General features: G+C 40.0%; 1 protein-coding gene across 13 annotated transcripts in view; it reads left to right on the top strand.

Annotated features, from left to right (window-relative positions):
• The window catches only part of LOC137184574 (serine/threonine-protein kinase BRSK2-like), a 140,651-nt gene that overhangs the window by 81,343 nt on the left and 41,988 nt on the right, over positions 1 to 17,320 (top strand). For all 13 annotated transcript variants that reach the window (XM_067593250.1, XM_067592657.1, XM_067593085.1 and 10 more), the window contains exons 3-5: positions 9,216 to 9,301; positions 11,281 to 11,421; positions 12,605 to 12,721. In XM_067593250.1, coding sequence (XP_067449351.1) covers positions 9,216 to 9,301; positions 11,281 to 11,421; positions 12,605 to 12,721 — 344 coding nt within the window. The remainder of the gene's footprint in view (positions 1 to 9,215; positions 9,302 to 11,280; positions 11,422 to 12,604; positions 12,722 to 17,320) is intronic.

Genomic DNA, 17,320 nt, shown 5'->3' with positions numbered 1-17,320 from the left:
TTTTTATTATGCTGTCACAGAGCAGACCGGTCCTTCCTGTCTGTACTCTGAATGGATTTGTGTTGCTTCATAAAACACCTGGATGTTCCGTCTCCTCAGTCGATGGCGGAGGTTTGATTGCGCCGCTGCCATCTTACCGTGATTGGATCCTGCGACGGGGCCAGACTCTCTCTCCTCCTCTCCACCTCTCTCTCTCCTCCAGGAATCGCCCAGCCGTCGTAGCAACAGATGGCGCTTTGATGTTCCAATTTATCACCCCTCGTGCCCCTCAGCTCTGTATCGTGTTTCAATTAAATAGGGATTTGGAAGCAGCGCGCTGTATCCCGAGTCAATCCTCATAATTCATTAAGAGGAGCTATCACGCATGGAGGCGTCGACCGGAGGAGGCAGGAGGGTGCTGGCATGAGTCAGGAGCTCTGAGCCCCTCATTAGGCTGGAGGAAGATGGGTATCAGCAGGGTGTAAAAGTAACACCCACCAAGGGCTAAATGCTGATAAAATATAAAGTTTAGTAGAAAAATCAATCAGGGTCACTCAAACATTCAGGTCAGTAAAGTTTGATGAGAGGTTTGAGTGTTAATCTTCTTCTATTTTCAAACTGCAGCTAACCATCGAACACTGACTGACTCTCATTGTCATGTAAACATCCTGTACTGAATAAAGACCAGGATGAGACTCAACATCAATCAACCGATCACCAATCATTAATACAAAAGATTAGCAACTGTGCTACAAAATATTTTGGTATGTTTTGTTTTTTTGGCTGAAACATTGAAGCCTGTGAACATAAAAACCTCGAAGGAGATGTTACGACACCCAAGTTGCATTTTGGCAAGGAACAACCAATCACAGAGCTGAGAACTCCTGCAGGATAATCCACGTCTTTGCTGCCCATTTATATGCTCAGTGTTTTTCCAAACAGTTATATTTTCACCAAAATTTGGCTACAAACACAGTATTTGTTGTGTGAACGGCTCACTAATTTATATCAGTTCCTCACAACTTGCTCAGTGTTTAATGATTGCGAGGGAGAAACAGATAAAAATTTGCTTGGTTTAAGAAGTTTGGGTCGCCACTGCAATCCTTGTAATTGTATGAATCCAAGCTGACTAAGAATCCTCCATAAAGGATAAAGTTTTCCAAACCATCCTGCCTGCAGTCAGTGAGTGTTTGATTCACAAATTACAGGGTTTTTTGGTGGAATATTCCTTTAAGTGCCTTCTTGTATTTGTTGTTGTCTGTTGGCTGGGCACACTGATAGGAGGTTGTATTTTTGATTCTAACAGTGTATCCTCAGTGAATGAATCAGTCAGTAGTTGTTGACTCAGTCTTAAAGGTTTAGTTCTGCAGGCCTGAGTCACCGTCCATATGGTGATCTTCTCAGATAGGTCACCATCACCATCAATCTTCCTCAGCTGACTTCACACTTGGCTTCAAATCGTCACTGCTTACATGTCAGAAATTCATAAGTGAATCAAATCACACATGACCGGGTTACCACCTCATCTGACTTATCATAAACAGCTTAAGATGCTCAACATCGTCAGTCTTTGCCAAAAAAATATAACAGTGAGTCTTTCCATGCAGCGAAATCAGTCGAAAAAGTTGCATTGCAAGTTATTCACTGCAACAGAAGATCCATGTAGGTTGTTTTTTATTGAATTGAATTGAATTGCACAAAGTACTGAAAGATTATGGCATGAATTAAACAAATTGCACCTAATTGCATTCAAAGAAGGACACAGCATATTTTTGTTCTAATTCATGTTGTAAATTTTGGCTTCTAAACTTTATTCGTTATTCTTTATTTTGGTCCCCATTAGCATCCTGGGATCCACATAACATGAGCAACAATAAAACAAACAGCAATTTTAAATCATATTGATCAATAAAACAAGAAAAAGCTAAACAAGCCAATATAAAGATCAGAAAATATAATAAGTAAAAAACAGGTAGACAATAAACAATTTTGTGCAACCACTCGATAAGGCAGCAGTTGGATTTGTGCACCGTTCAGTGATTCAGGTGTTATATCAGACTATCGTGGTGAAAACTGTCTTGATTTAACAGTTGATCTATGTTTAAACCCTCATTGAGGATCCTGAGCTCTGAGTCATGACCATGATTGAGATCACAGATGCAAGAAGCAGAAATCAAAAGGGTTTCTTTTGCGGGCACCAGCATTTATAACAGCTACATTTTAGGCTTTACAATCAGCACATTTCAATGGAATCACAGCGTTTACAGGATTCAGTCTCTGCTTTTGGATAAATGTGAACTTTGGTGAACTTTCACACATGATTTTGCACCTTTTATCAACTGCAATCTTTGACAGTTCTGACCTTTGAGGGAACTTAGAGAACTGGAGAGTCCAAAGTGGATGAAGCAATATACAGTAAACTGCTCCACAAAAGAGACGCAGCTTTGATTTCTGTCCGTCATGAGAGAGGAGTGGATGGTGTGAAAAAACTTTAATGAATGTTTTAACCACCACGACCTCCACACGTCTTGTATGGCTTTGTAAAGGATTATCTACATGCTGTATTAGCACTAAACACTGGTGCTGGTAGATACTGCAGCTGGAATATTTCCATACAGAAAATCAGATATTTTCATAAAGCAATAAAGTGTCGTTCTATCATCGGCAGAGCAGAAGGTCACACTGAGCCTGATTGCATCCTGCTACACAACACACAACCCACATTAGCTTTCCTGCTAAAGTCTCCTTCTTATCTAACTTACAAACACAAGCACACCTTAGCTTGCTGAACGAGCCACCAAATTAACATTCACTAGAGAAAAGTGCACCGCTAACGTCAGTTAGCAGCTAGATAGCTAATTAGCGGATCAGCTGCAGCACATTAAACAGCATGTAAACATACCTGCAAACTTCACTTTGGACCTGTTAGATGCTAGTTTGGTTCTTACTCTTCAACACCGCTGCTAACAACATTGTCTGTCCATGACTTGTAGCTACAGCAGTTTGTTTACAGTGTAATACCGTCTCTCAGCCTGCTAGCTACTGTCAATCAAACACACATCCCTATTTGACTGAGACAAAAAGCAGCATTCGTAGTAAAAAAAACCCAAAAAACTACTAACAATACATTTAAAAGAACAAGTTGACGTTATTTTTACTCTAATAAGGGTTGACTAAATGTGATTTCTGTTGGACTTAAAGCAATAATTACCTTACATTGATGTATCAAGCACCCTTGATTCAAAGTGCACACATCTTTTCCCATTATAGTAGTCTGCATTATGCATGACTTAACTTGATAAAAAGCTCATATGTTAATGCCTTTTTAATGACAGTGAACGAGGCTGGAAATATTTCTGCTAATTCTGCTCGACAGAGAGGATGAGTCTGGGATAATTGAGGTGAGCGGGCGGACGGTGGTTCAGGACTACAAGGGATTCAGAGGAGATCACAGTAACCCAGACAACACAGCCGGGGTCACGAGAATTAAAGCGCTTCAAGTTTCTTAACATTTTAGACGACGGTGAGATCTGATGTGACCACCTTGAGGAGAACGATTTCTCTAAAGTCCTGCACAGGATTGAGAATTTGCTTTTTTAAAACGATGCCACCCCACCACCTATGTTAGAGCTCATGTTTCTCCCACGCGCCCCCCAGCCTTCTCTCCACACCCACACACTTTATTACAACACATTAAAAAACCATATGGGTCATAATCGAGCTTAATAAATGTCAGTGTCGCCGTTCACACACGAGGAGGGCAGGGGGGCTGAATGTCTGTTTACTTTGTACATGTGTTTAATTAGCCTCTGCCACACTACGCTGTGTGTGCACCGTCGTGCGAGGAGACGAAAACGAGGGTAATTAGAGCTGATGGCAGGACGACGAGCTGATGTGCTGCACCTGCATCCATCCAGGACACGAGTCAGCGTGTTCACCTGCTGGTGGGAACGTCTGACACCTGAAAAACCAAAGTCTACTGTTAGATATTGTTGCGTTCAAGTGCTTTTGTATCACAAAATCAAACTTGTAGGGCAACAGCGTAACGTTCACTGCACCCACCCTAAAAGAATCAGTGTTTCCAGGAGAAGTTTTCTACTTTTTTTTAGTGTTATTAGTGATTTATTTGTTGATTTTGGGTTGTTTGTACATAATATGAACATGAGAGATTTCTTACAAACCAGCTGGATTTATTGTGATAGCTACTATTCAGATGATTAAAATAAAGACAGAATAGTTTACACAGTAATCAGGTACTCTGCAGAAACATTTATTTACACAAGTATGATGTGGATTTAACTCCAGATCCACATGTTCTTATGAGTATATTTAATTAGATTTATCTTGTTAGTAGGAGACGTGATATTAAATAGACTGAACTTAATAGAATTGAGGTAATAAAGTGACATTTAATATTATTGAGTAAACTTAAATCCTAGTTACAAGATACAACACACTCAATAATACTAATACCATGAAAACTGGGAGCTGGATCCTTAAAGTCATTACTAATAAAGAAGTAAGACTAGTACAGCACTACAAATTGACTTTTTTAAATTTCCACATGGAGGTTTCGTGCAAGACGCCCTCCTTCAGCCTGTGTATCAACAGACACAGATGAAGTTAATTATAAATGTCCACAACTGGCACAACAGGTCGATCTATGATGTAGGTTACTGACATAAAAGAATTTATAGAAAATAATAAATAGAAGATAAAAAACCTCCTGCTGGGATCGACCTGTTGTGCCAGTCGTGGACATTTATAATTAACACCTGTTTCTATTGATACATGTGCAAAAAGTAAAAAAGTCCATTTTGAATTAAATTATTTGAGTGAATCTAAAAGTTTTTGGCAGGAATTAAGTTAACATGGATCAAATTTCCTTATAAATTAATGTGAGTTTATTAAAGATTTAGGTTATATTAACATACATGTATTTAATTCAGTTTTCTTAATTTAAATCTACTCAATAATGTTACGTGTCTACTGTATAACTACAGTAGCTTCTAACAATGGAGAACTACTTTTACTGCAGATCTTTTGTAAGCAGCTGACATTAGAATTCTCCTCTTCCTCTTCAGCTTTTGGGGCGAAGAGTTGCAGGGAGACGCTGGCGTGACAGAGTCTGGTTTGGGGGAAACTACTGGGCCAAAGATTAAAGGGAATTCTTTAATTATTTATTCGCTGCCAGCCACCACTGCTCGCCATGACAGACCTTTGAAGACTGGCGGCTTTGATGGAAATGAAATTTCATTTTCTAGTGTCCTCTGTCCTTCATCAGACCTGCCGGGACAACAGAGGATGACTTAAGACTCTTGATCGACAAAGGAGCGGGTGAGGAGTCGTGAGGAGAAAATGAGCGACGGGAGAGCGGTGATTGACAGATGACTGATAATGTTTGCGTGTTCCACAGCTTAAAGCCCGGCAGTGATGAGAATCTGGAATCAATAAGACTTATCAGCGAAGGATTAGTTTGATTACATGTGATAAAGATCCTCACTAACTCCAACACTGTGTTTCACTCATTGATTCTCTACACAGAAACACGTGTAAAACTGATGAGGCATCTTCAGCACACTAACGCTGATGAAGAGGCTTCTGTTGTAGAAACATCAGTAGCTGTGTCACCTCCAGTACACGTTCCAACCACAGACTGTCTAAAAATATGGACGTAGTTACCATGACGTCACCTGTTGGTTTCTGAAGAGCGGTTTTGAAGCTCAAAGTGTGACTCTGTCTAACTCCCAGCCAATCAAAAATGGGCAAAGAGGCGGGCCGAATGGCTGAAACAAGCCACCTAGTGGCTGGCGGACCTGTCACTCAAAGCAGCCATGTCCTTCATTATGCAGAACTTTACAGCTTAATAAAACTTAAACGGGTGAGTTATAAAAAAATTCACCCCCCGTACAGTTGTCATGAAAGGAGAAATTAGCTACAGAGACTAAAACCGTTGTTTGTACCAGACTGTAAACATGTTTATTTCTGCTGTAAAGTTGGGCATTTTAACATGGGGGTCTATGGGGATTGACTCGCTTTTGGAGCCTCAAGTGGCCGTTCAAGGAACTGCAGTTTTTGGCACTTCCACATTGGCTTCATTTTGTAGCCCCAGAGGTTGCCGCTTAGTTCCAACAGTAACTCAGTGTTGATATCTTAATCTTGTCTCCTATATAGAAAGTTTATATCCTACTAAGTTGCTTTATCCTGATAATCAGTCTGAATTACAGTTTAGTTTCTCCTCCTTCACTCAGTCTGACTTTGTGTTTGTAGACTACATATAAAGATGGACATAGCGAGGTGTCACAATCGGGCTAACGTTAGCTACTTTAGCTAAATTATGCTAACAGGGCTGATATTATAATCAAGTAACGTTAAACTTAGTGAAATCCTGGAGTCCTACCATCGAAGACACTGTGGTCATGTCCTCCATGTGTGTTTGTAGACTGTATATAAAGATGGACATAGCGAGGTGTCACCCATTGGTTTCTGCACTGCGCTAATGTTAGCTACTTTAGCTTAATTGTGCTAACAGGGCAGGTATTATAATCAAGTGACATTAAACTCAGTGAAATATTGCGACAGTAGTTGGACTCAGTGTGAGTCCTGGAGACGACCATCGAAGACACTGAGGTCATGTCCTCCATGTCCATTTTTTTCTGTGGATTTTAATGCAGACTTTTCTACTTTCTACATTAAAAAATATTTGTCCACCAGATTAATTACAGGCAGTGTGTAGAGGGCTTGAAAACAAAATTCAAAGCTTCATGTTGGAGGAATAAAACTTTAATTTATGCGTCTGTAATTTCCTTGGAAGTTTCCTGGAAAGCTTTATGTAATTTTAGTTCAAGTTGTTGATCCTCAGAGGAATTTAAATGAAAGAACTGTTCAGTTTAAATAAAACTTTTAAACATTTCCTCATTATGTTGATTAAAAGCAGAATTTGTTCAGCATCACATGTCTTAACACGTCTTTTATGATGTATATTTGCTGTATGAAGGAGACAGGGGTTTTTTATAAACAATCAAATAATAAAAACCAAGTCTAAGAATCATGATCAGGATTCTTTGGCAGGTTTCGTTATTTGATTCATTTTGTTTATTTATGGATCGACATAAAACGATTTGAGGATACGTGAGAACACTTATTTCCAACATTTACAGCTTTCATTACTCATACAGCAAATTCTCTCCTTTTTAACTTCCAGATTATGAACTACTTTCTTTCAGTCGATGGTGAACAACAAAAAAAAAAAAAAATACCCGTTGCTTGTCAGAAAAATAGTTCTCAAACATACTCAAATCAAACTCAAACTTTTCTTGCAGTTGCTTTTCATTCTGGTCCATTGTCATGCTTGTGTGTGGGTGTAGAAATGTGTCCCTGAACCTCTCGGTCTGATGTGTTTCATCCTGTATTATTGTTGAGCGTCGGTGCGTAATAGCAGCTGTGGAAAGAAGTCTTTTTGATGAACAATTTTCTGCTTTCAAACTCAATTGTTCACACTTGAAATACTCTGATTTGTCATCATCATGATATTTATTTGGTAATTTATCTGTCAGAATTACAAAAATACACCAAACAAAGTGAACTAATAGCTGCAGTTTATGTCTGACTATCGGACTCTGCTGCCGCAGCACAGATGTTTGAACTCAGTTTACCTTCCAGCCTGCTGAGGTGTCAACTGGCAGTAAATGCAGAACAGCAGCAGGCGGGTTAGCAGTGAAACGGCTCCGAGCATCTGTACGTCCAGACATTTTAGTCTCCGTAAACCTCTGTATCATTTCCTGATAACTCGCCTGCAGCTGCTGCTGGGACTCAGCCTGCTGGCAGAGATGATGTAATGCTGTTATATGACAGCAAATCATGTTTAACGGAGGAGGCTGGGGTCCGTCTGTGTCCCATGAAAAGAGCAAAACCAACAATGTGTCGGTCACTGTCTGACTCTCCTGCTCTGTCTACACGTACAGTACATGAACATAACCTGTTTGTACTCCTGCATGTATAGTTAGTTAGTGTGTCAAGCACATACAAGTGTCCACATGGACTTACATGGAAGGCCTGTGTTTGCTTTAAGTTTCAGTTGGATGGTGGACCTGGAAGTTTTTAAGGGGGGGGGTGTGACGTCGCCTCTGCCTTTTGCTTCAGAGGTCGGTTTGGCTTCTTGGCTCAGGAGCCAGTGGGCGGGGTTGCAGAGGACGTCAGGGAACTACCTGCACCTGGGTAGTTCAGGCCTCCAGCCTATCTAGGTGTCTTCTTGTGAACCTCTTTCTCTCTCTTCCCTCCAGGCCTCCACCAGCCAGATGGGTCAGACTTTGGTTTAGTTTTGTTTTGCTTGCACGCACCACATACTTCACTCATCCATACATCACATTCATGACTGATGGAACTGATTAACATTATTACAGTTTTATATTAAGTTAACAATAAATCTAATTTTTAAAAGCTTTATTCAGGTGTGATTCCCTCCTTTGTCACTGACTCTGAGCCAGTTCGTGACACATCGAAATTGTCAAACATACAAATCTTCTCATATCTCATTGCAACTTTTCCTTCTGTATCAAACTCTACAAATAAAATTAGTCACACAAAAGGCTGAAACACAGAACTCAAGTTTCTTATAATCATTCATCTAGAAAAATCTTCAGAAATTAAAGACATTTTATTGAATAGTGTGAAGCCTTTAGATCATCATATAATGAGCAATAAAACATAAAACAGTCAAACACCTAAATCACACAGCAAAGCAGATCTTTAATGACTTACTGTATATATATTCTGTGTATTTGTGTCTTTATACTCATTGATGTGCTTTTTAAAGTTGGTTTAAGCTCTTCTAGGTTTTTCATGTGGTGTTTTATGAGATCAACGCTGTAGTTAAACATGAGTTTGATGTGAGAACAGAAACAGTTTTCATTTTGCCGTCACCAAAAGTGATTTCATGTTTTTATTCTTTTGATTATTGATGAAAGAGATGTGGATGTTGCTGAAACATACATGTATTTGTGTGAAACTCGAAGTGTCTAAAACACAACAACCTCTAAAAAAAAAACAGGTTTGTTGAGTTTTATCAGTGAACCGAATCCAGAGGTTAAAAGTTTGAGTGTGAAAACACCTCAAGGCTGCTCGCTGTGATTAATACAGCAAATACAAGCTGCGTGTGTGTGTGTGTGTGTGTGTGTGTGTGTGTGTAAATGAGGAGGATCATCTTTAACCTGCTGGTCTGGTGTGTTTGTGTGCAGGTGGAGCGGGAGATAGCCATCCTGAAACTCATAGAACATCCTCACGTTTTAAAGCTGCACGACGTCTACGAAAACAAGAAATACCTGTAAGTAACAACATCATCACAAACAAAGATTCAACTTTTATCATCTGGATATTTGCCTTTTAATATGCAGATTTAATATGCAGGAAATGTATTAAGAGTTACATGACTGGTTTACATTTGTTGTGGGCTGCAGGTTTGTTTTTTTTTTTTAATTTGATACTTAAAAGTTAATAAAACATTTTGATTAAAGTAAAGTAGCTGATATCACTTAGTGCTCATATGCAGACAGTGCAGTGGTATAAGAACACACACATACAGTAGCTGTTTAAACAAACGACAAATTCTGTTATCAAGAGGAAAATTACATTTTAGCTCCTCTACATTCGCTGAATCTTTTGTGACTTTAATCATGTTAAACAATGAAAGTTAATCAGCGCAGCAGCATATAAGCAACATACAGTTGATCAACTTTCTAGTTGTGATCTCTGCTGTGTTTGTTCTTCTCTGTCCTGCTGTCACCACCGACATCTCTGAACTAACCACAGACACTCGTCTCATTGCGTCCGTCCAGCCGTGATGTTTAAGTCTGAGGCTGATGGGAAATGAAGTTTGTCGATGGCAGCGAGAAAACAGCAATATTGAATCAGCATCGATATTAGTTCTGTTCTGTTCTAATGCTGATATTTAGAATGAGGTTTATGTTCTCCAGTCAGTTGTGCACTATGGATGTTGACAGTGCGTCTCCTAGCAACAGCAGCTCACTTATCAGTCAGAGGCTTGATGGTCAGACACAAATATGTCCAGAAACAGTTTTATCCTCTTGTGAAAAGTGGAAAGTTACAACCTATAAAGTTTATATTTTGTGAAGATAATTCAAAGTTGAGTTCACCTTTAAATGCCGACGGTGTAATAAAATCTTAAAGTTCATTAGTAAATGAATCTCACGGCCGTCGACAGCACTGCAGAACTATTTAACACTAACCTGAGCGTCTTCCTTTGCAGCAGGAGTTTGTGTTCTGGGATTTTATGAAAGCATTAAATGTTTCATTGGTCTCCTCTCGGTGTAACCTTCCTCCTGTGACTGCGGAGCTTTAATGTATATCCGTGTTTTATTGTATACATTAATCTACGGCATGCGGGCGGCTGCGCTCCGATGGCAACGGCTTAATGCGGCGCTCGATAATTGATAAAAAGGCGCAGCTGTCAAACGGAGCAGGAATTTGTTTTCTTAATGTTGCGAGGACAGGGACGGATGGTCATCATGGATGCAAACAGTTTTTTTTTTTTTTCTTCCATAGAACATTTCACACACACACGTTTTCTAATTTAAATAGCTCCGACAGGTAAACGCTTGAGCGGATCCTTTAATCTGCTAATAAATCAGGCCGCGGAGGACGACGGGAGCCCGGATCTCGACGCTTGGGGGACGAGGATCAACGTTGTCTCCAAGACAAATGAACGGAGGAGACGGATACAACGATTTTAAACCACGAGCACACAAACCGACACAGATGGAGGATTTTCTCAGGGATTTACATCATGCATGGATGTACTGTTGTGACTTCACCATGTTGCAACAAAATACTGTGTAGTTTATGACTCAGTTATATCATTAATGCCTCTTTCATTGTGAGATATCCTTTGATGAATCTGTTTAATCTCTGTGAAGGTGGAAAGTACTCATAAGTATATTTAGGTGCAGTACAATTTCGAGGTACTGGTACTTTCCATTTTAGAAGTCTGTCTGCTTTTCTTCACTATAATTGAGAAAGAAATGGAAAATAACTACAGAGAGACTCAAAATAACTACAAACAACGTGACAGCTTCATCATCTTCATCCATGACTTCATTTATCTGATAGTTGGAGTCACTTGTTACTCTGCTGATTCACAGTTTGCATTCAACATGAGATGACATCATAAAATATCAAAATGGTAACTTCTCAGGGACTTTTAGAGATGATTTTCTTTAATAAAGGGGGAAACATTTGACTGCTGATACTAAAGTGTGACCTGTTTCCCGCTTTGCTCTCGTGCAGGTACCTGGTGCTAGAACATGTGTCTGGTGGGGAGCTTTTCGACTACCTGGTGAAGAAGGGCCGGTTAACGCCCAAAGAGGCCAGGAAGTTCTTCAGACAGATCATCTCAGCCCTGGACTTCTGCCACAGCCACTCCATATGGTTTGTTTTACTCCTACAACGCTCACCTTCGTCTTTATCTCATACACAGATGATGACTTTTTATCCTTTTTTTTTTAAATTAACGTGTGCAGTTCTCACATATAGTCCTTCCTCCCCCTTCTCGTGGGATAAACGCACGTCTGCAGTTCCAAAAGCATTTTTCCTCTTCAACCAATATTCCAAGTTCAGCAGCAGGAAAAACACTTTTGTCACGCTCCATCGCTTCCCTGAGATGCACAACATGCGTTAAAACAGCCCAACGTCATGTGTCACATTCAGATGAACTGTCAGCAGGCCTCAGATCTCTAGTAAATATGCTAAAGCCAAGATTTTTGCATCCCTGACAGCTGTATAGTAAATATTCCCCCCAGTGTCAAATGAATCACTGTAGAAAGAAAATGATTGAACCCTCCTCGCCTGAGAGACACAATTTGCATCAAAATTCATATCACTTAATGTCAATCTCAATGTTTCATGGTACATTTTTCCATAAAAAGTTCTACTCACATGCGTCTCTGAACAGTGTCTTGAAAAACAAAACGATATACGACACTCACGTCTGCCTGAAACATGGTGACGATGCCGTAAAACCTGTAAATGGAGGAAATTCAAAAGCATCTATTGTAGTTTATTTCTGTATAAAATCATATTCCTAGAAGCAACGGAGTGTTTTGCTGTGTTGTGATGATGGAACAACAGGTTTCCACCTACACACCTACCTCCTCCTCCTCCTTCTCCTCAGCCTCCTTCCTTCCTCATCAGCTGAGACTCGGGGCGACTTCAGAGGGTCCAGATCCTCTTGATCTCTTTTCATCTCTGAGAGCACCTTTAGTTCCTCAACACTGTATATCTAAGAGCAATTGCACATCAAAAGAAGTTCTGCTTCTGACTCTCAGCATTAGATATCAAGTGTTTTGGCTTTGAAGATACAGATTTATTCTACACCGTGTGTGTTTTTTTCTGGACGAACCAATGAGGACTAGCGTCAGGCTTTATCTGCTGTACTGGTTGTCAGTTAACAGGTTTCTGTGTTTCTTGTCCTGTTCTTCTTTATAAATCGCCTTTGATTCCCTTTAATTTTTAATATCATGATACAGCTGTTTTAACTTCATCTTAACTTTGGTCGCTGTCGTTGTCAAATGTGCCTCATAAATAAATCCGTCTTGTTCTTGTCGTCCCGCAGCCACAGAGATCTGAAGCCTGAGAACTTGTTGTTAGACGAGAAGAACAACATCAGGATAGCAGACTTTGGCATGGCGTCTCTGCAGGTCGGGGACAGTCTGCTGGAGACCAGCTGTGGGTGAGTGTTTCAAACCATTAACCCTGAAGGTCAGATCTCAGTCCCAGGTCTTTGGAAATATATTGTTAAGGATTTTTCTATTATTTCTTTAACGTTTCTGCTCCGGCTCCATCCTGCGTCCTTTATCTTTAAATGTTTTCTCAGACCTGAACTCATCCCGTCTTTGAGTCGACCTTCTTCACACAAAACGCTGCAGCTCACAACCGTCTGAGACCTTTTACTCCATGTTTTATTCAGAAACAGCAAGAATTCTTGTTCATGTGCTCGTAACTTTGAATAAATGATGACTTGTTGGGTCAATAATGATAATAATAATACTAATAAAATGTATTTGTATTTTCAAAACCAGTGTTACAAAGTGTTTAAAATGTCAACACATTAAAGAGACACCAGTTTCTTTTTATAGGCTGACTGATAAAAAATGAGCAGTAAGAAGTGATTTAAAAGAAAATAATAATTTGTTGAGTCTGAGCTTCTCGGGCAGGTCGATCCAGAGTTCAGGTGCCCTGATAGCAAAGACCTGAACCCCTCTAGTCTTAAATCTAGGAACGAGAAGAGCCAGCAGGTTCTCGTCTGTTAGTGAGGGAAGAACAACTCTAAGATATAATCTGGATCCTGGCTGTGAGCTGCCTTTAAAAGTAAAATAGGCAGCCAGTGAAGTGAAGTAATATGTTCACTTTTCCTGGTTTTAAGTCCAGCAGCAGCAGCATTATTAGTTGGAGCCTGTTGAGTGATTTCTGGTTTTCACCTGTTAGAAGAGTCTTCCAGTGACGAGAAGATAAAGGCCTGTAAAACAACTTCTGCATCTTTAAAACTTTAAACTGGGCAAATAAATGTTTGAGATGTTATATAAACAGGACTGGTTGAGCTTGCTGATATGATTTTCAACATTGAAAGTTTTTTTGTTTTTTTTTATTTACCACAGGCTTGATGTTGTTAGAAATGGCACCGAGATATTACTTGATGCAGTGTTGATTGCAGGTTTTCTCAGCCATTGACAATGATCCATATATTTGGTGTATTCAGCATCAAGAATTAGTTTTCTTCCAGGTTTATTGAGTTGAGTCATAACAAAAATGGTGCAGGTTTCCTCTCCCAGACTTGTCTGTTAATTATGGAACAAAATCTGGATGGTAGGAGAGTTTTTACTGATTCTGTGTGCTGTGCAAGTATTGCAGAAGGAATCTTAAAGGAAACAAAGTAAAGGTACTGAACCAACATTATCATTCATGTGGAGTCGTGTTTCTGTCCACCTGGTGAATGTAAGTCCAATATTCACTCTCTTTTAGCTCTGTATTTACTCTCTACCAACTCCTGAGGGAAATATCTGGCTCTTTAGCTGCTAAATGCTCCACTATGTTCACCAGCTAGTCTACAGCTAACTGTGTCTGTTTGCCGTTTGGTGCTGAGCAGGTAGTGTACAGTGGCTTTTTAGAGCCTTTTCTCTGAAAACAGCTGCTGAAAACGATGCTATGAGAGCGCTGAGAGTGACCTAATGACAAATGTGCTCTAAAACCAAAACAACGAGCTAAAGAGGCTAAAAGACTCCATAGAATTGGTGAGAATCCACTGTGGACTCGTTAGTACAGACAACCTCTTTCACATCAGAAGTAGTCATCTGATTAAGTGGAGCTTTAAGACTAACCCGAGCCCATCTTTAGTGAGATGTGTCTGGTTGATTCGAGCTGTCGTGTAAAGACGCTGCGGCTCTGGAAACAGTAGAAATCTTTCAATTTGTGAGTTTGTTTTTTTTCCGCAGGCTTTTGAAAGCTCTACAGGGGACACAGGCTGGGCCGACGTTTCCCACTCAACACAGCTAACCGCAGGCCAACCAGTTTCTCACGGAGTCAGTCATGTGGAAAAGCTAAAACCCGACTCCTCCTCAGGCTCAGAAACGCTGCACAAAGCAAAGGAGAGAGAGAGAGAGAGAGAACATGGAGTTACTGAGCAAAATGTTCAGCCTACAGTTACTCATTAGTCCCAATTGTGATTCAAACAATCCAGGCACTCAACTGTCAAAGTGAAGCAAAACAGTTTTATTAATTCTCTTTAAGTTATTAAAATTCAGTTCACTTTAATTTCAGTTAATGTTCTTTTTGAAGCTCACATTAAACTTTTTTAAGGGAAGCCGTGTGAGCAGATTTTACATATACATGTGCTTTTAAATACTTTTTTGAGAAAGGCAAGCAAGGCAATTAAAACACTTCCTTAAATTATTTTAAGAAACCAGCCATGTCAACATTAATTCAACAGAGCGTTTAGAGTCTTTAGGGGCCCACATTTAATTTTTTGCCCTCTAGTGGGTTTATCTGGTCCTTAATGAGCTCAAATTTAGCCGATTTTTAACGTAGAGAACCATATGTCTTTTGAACTGCCAATTAGAATAAGCATGCTTATTGGGAGTAATAAATATATAACTGCATACAGACTCTTATTGACAGTCTCCTCAGACATGCTGATGCATCATAACAGGAATGAAAAGCTGCATCCATGTCAGGATTATTCTTCCGTACGTCAGCGATACAGACTGTTTTTTATGGAGAACTGTTGATGGATCCTGTAAATATCTCGCATGAGTAACAAGTCAGACGAATCCTCCACTTCATATGACTTTAAGGGAATTATTAAATGTCACTCAGCCACGGATATGAACATGTCGCCTCGAGCAGGAAGGATGGAAAATTTGTTCTGGTGTAATTAGATTGCAGTTAGTGTATTTTGACACGTCTGTGTTTGAGTCGTTCAGACTGACTGGTTTTTACATGCATTAGCATAACTAAGTGTGATGTCGGCGATGATGGGGTGTGAGTTTCCGCTAAGAGTTGTGTTTGCGTAGCGCAGAGATGGAAACACTGTTAGAGGAGTCGTTCTCTCCGCTTCGTTTGTTATGATGAATCCACACGGAGGATGACCAGACTTCAGCAGACAGAGATGTTGAGCACATCAGAGACATCTTACTGTTCCCAACGTGTGCAAAAGAAGTTACTAACTTCACTTTAACCACAGTCCTCATTTCCTCATTTATTCCTTCTGTTCCTCTTTATTTCCTTCTGTCTCGACTGATCTAAGACATGAAAGTCTCCAAATCCGACAGCAAAACTAAACTATTCTTCACTATCAGATGTTTAAGAACGGGTCACAAACATATTGTTTCATTGCTCCCTCATACAGCCAACAACTGATTTTAGTTTTTAACAAACAAATGAGAGATGCATTTGTTTGGGACTATTTTCAGCGGTGGATGAATCCACGTTTGATTCTTTAGTGATTGTTTCTGGCAGCTGGACAGTGTGTGTGGGATTGAATCACAGTAAACTACGATGTGATCTGAGTAAACCTGAAGAAGCTACAGGCGAAACGCATTGTTCGCTCTTAATAAAGTCACAGTAAAGTCATTACAGTGTGCGGTGGTTAATTTTGATTTTCACCTTATATGTTCCTGTAACCGACCAGCACCTGACTGAAAATACTGGCTGTGCACGGGGACTTCTGTCCTTTTATACGCTGTGTGTGTGTGTTCATGGCAACAGAGGAACATGTCACCCGGTGCAGCGGTGTGGCTCACTGAGCTGTTTTTAATAGTTTTTGGGAGGAATAAGATATATCAGACTTTGATACACACACAATAATTCAATACAATACAATAGATCAGTTCATTGTTGGTTTGCTCTGCACATGAGATTTGGTGACAGTAATAGAAATATTGACCAGCCTTATTCTTTAGGTGCAGTACTTGAGTGAAAGTTAATTCCCTTCACTTACTCATTTTAAGACCAAATGGAAATTAGTGGAAACCAATGGCTGCCTGAATAAATCTAAAAACTAAAAAAATGTGCATTTAAAAATGTTTACAAAAAAGTATTTGTTGTTAAAGTCCAATTGAAATTAAACTGTTTTTTTGGTCTCGTACAGCAACATATCTGCTGTGTAAATCACTTGTCCTGTGTTCTCTGAGAAAAGATCAGAAACTAAAAGGGAGAAATTTATATTTTAAATGCTTTGGTTTCATGAAGATCCACTGTTTGATTATCACTCCATCATCTGCTTAGTCCTTATTTCAAAACACAAAAATCTAATCTTTGAATAAAGCGATAACGTGTCATCCTCTCATAGACAGAGCAGACGGTCACACTGAGCCTGATTGCATCCTGCTACACAACACACGAGCCACAGACTCTGAACAACAACCCACGTTAGCTTTCCTGCTAAAGTCTCCTTCTTACCTAACTTACAAACATGAACACACGTCTTGTCCCGCACCTTAGCTGCTGTCAATCAAACACAGACACCGACACGTCCCTCCAGCTGCTGTCAATCAAACACAGACACCGACACGTCCCTCCAGCTGCTGTCAATCAAACACAGACACTGACATGTCCCTCCAGCTGCTGTCAATCAAACACAGACACCGACACGCCCCTCCAGCTGCTGTCAATCAAACACAGACACCAACACGTCCCTCCAGCTGTTGTCAATCAAACACAGACACCGCCATGTCCCTCCAGCTGCTATCAATCAAACACAGACACCGACACGTCCCGCCAGCTGCTGTCAATCAAACACAGACACCGACACGTCCCTCCAGCTGGTGTCAATCAA

Source organism: Thunnus thynnus, chromosome 1 (assembly GCF_963924715.1).
Source record: "Thunnus thynnus chromosome 1, fThuThy2.1, whole genome shotgun sequence".
Lineage (NCBI taxonomy): Eukaryota > Metazoa > Chordata > Actinopteri > Scombriformes > Scombridae > Thunnus > Thunnus thynnus.
The sequence above is the reverse complement of the archived record's forward strand: the minus strand, read 5'-3'. Positions and strand labels throughout refer to the sequence as shown.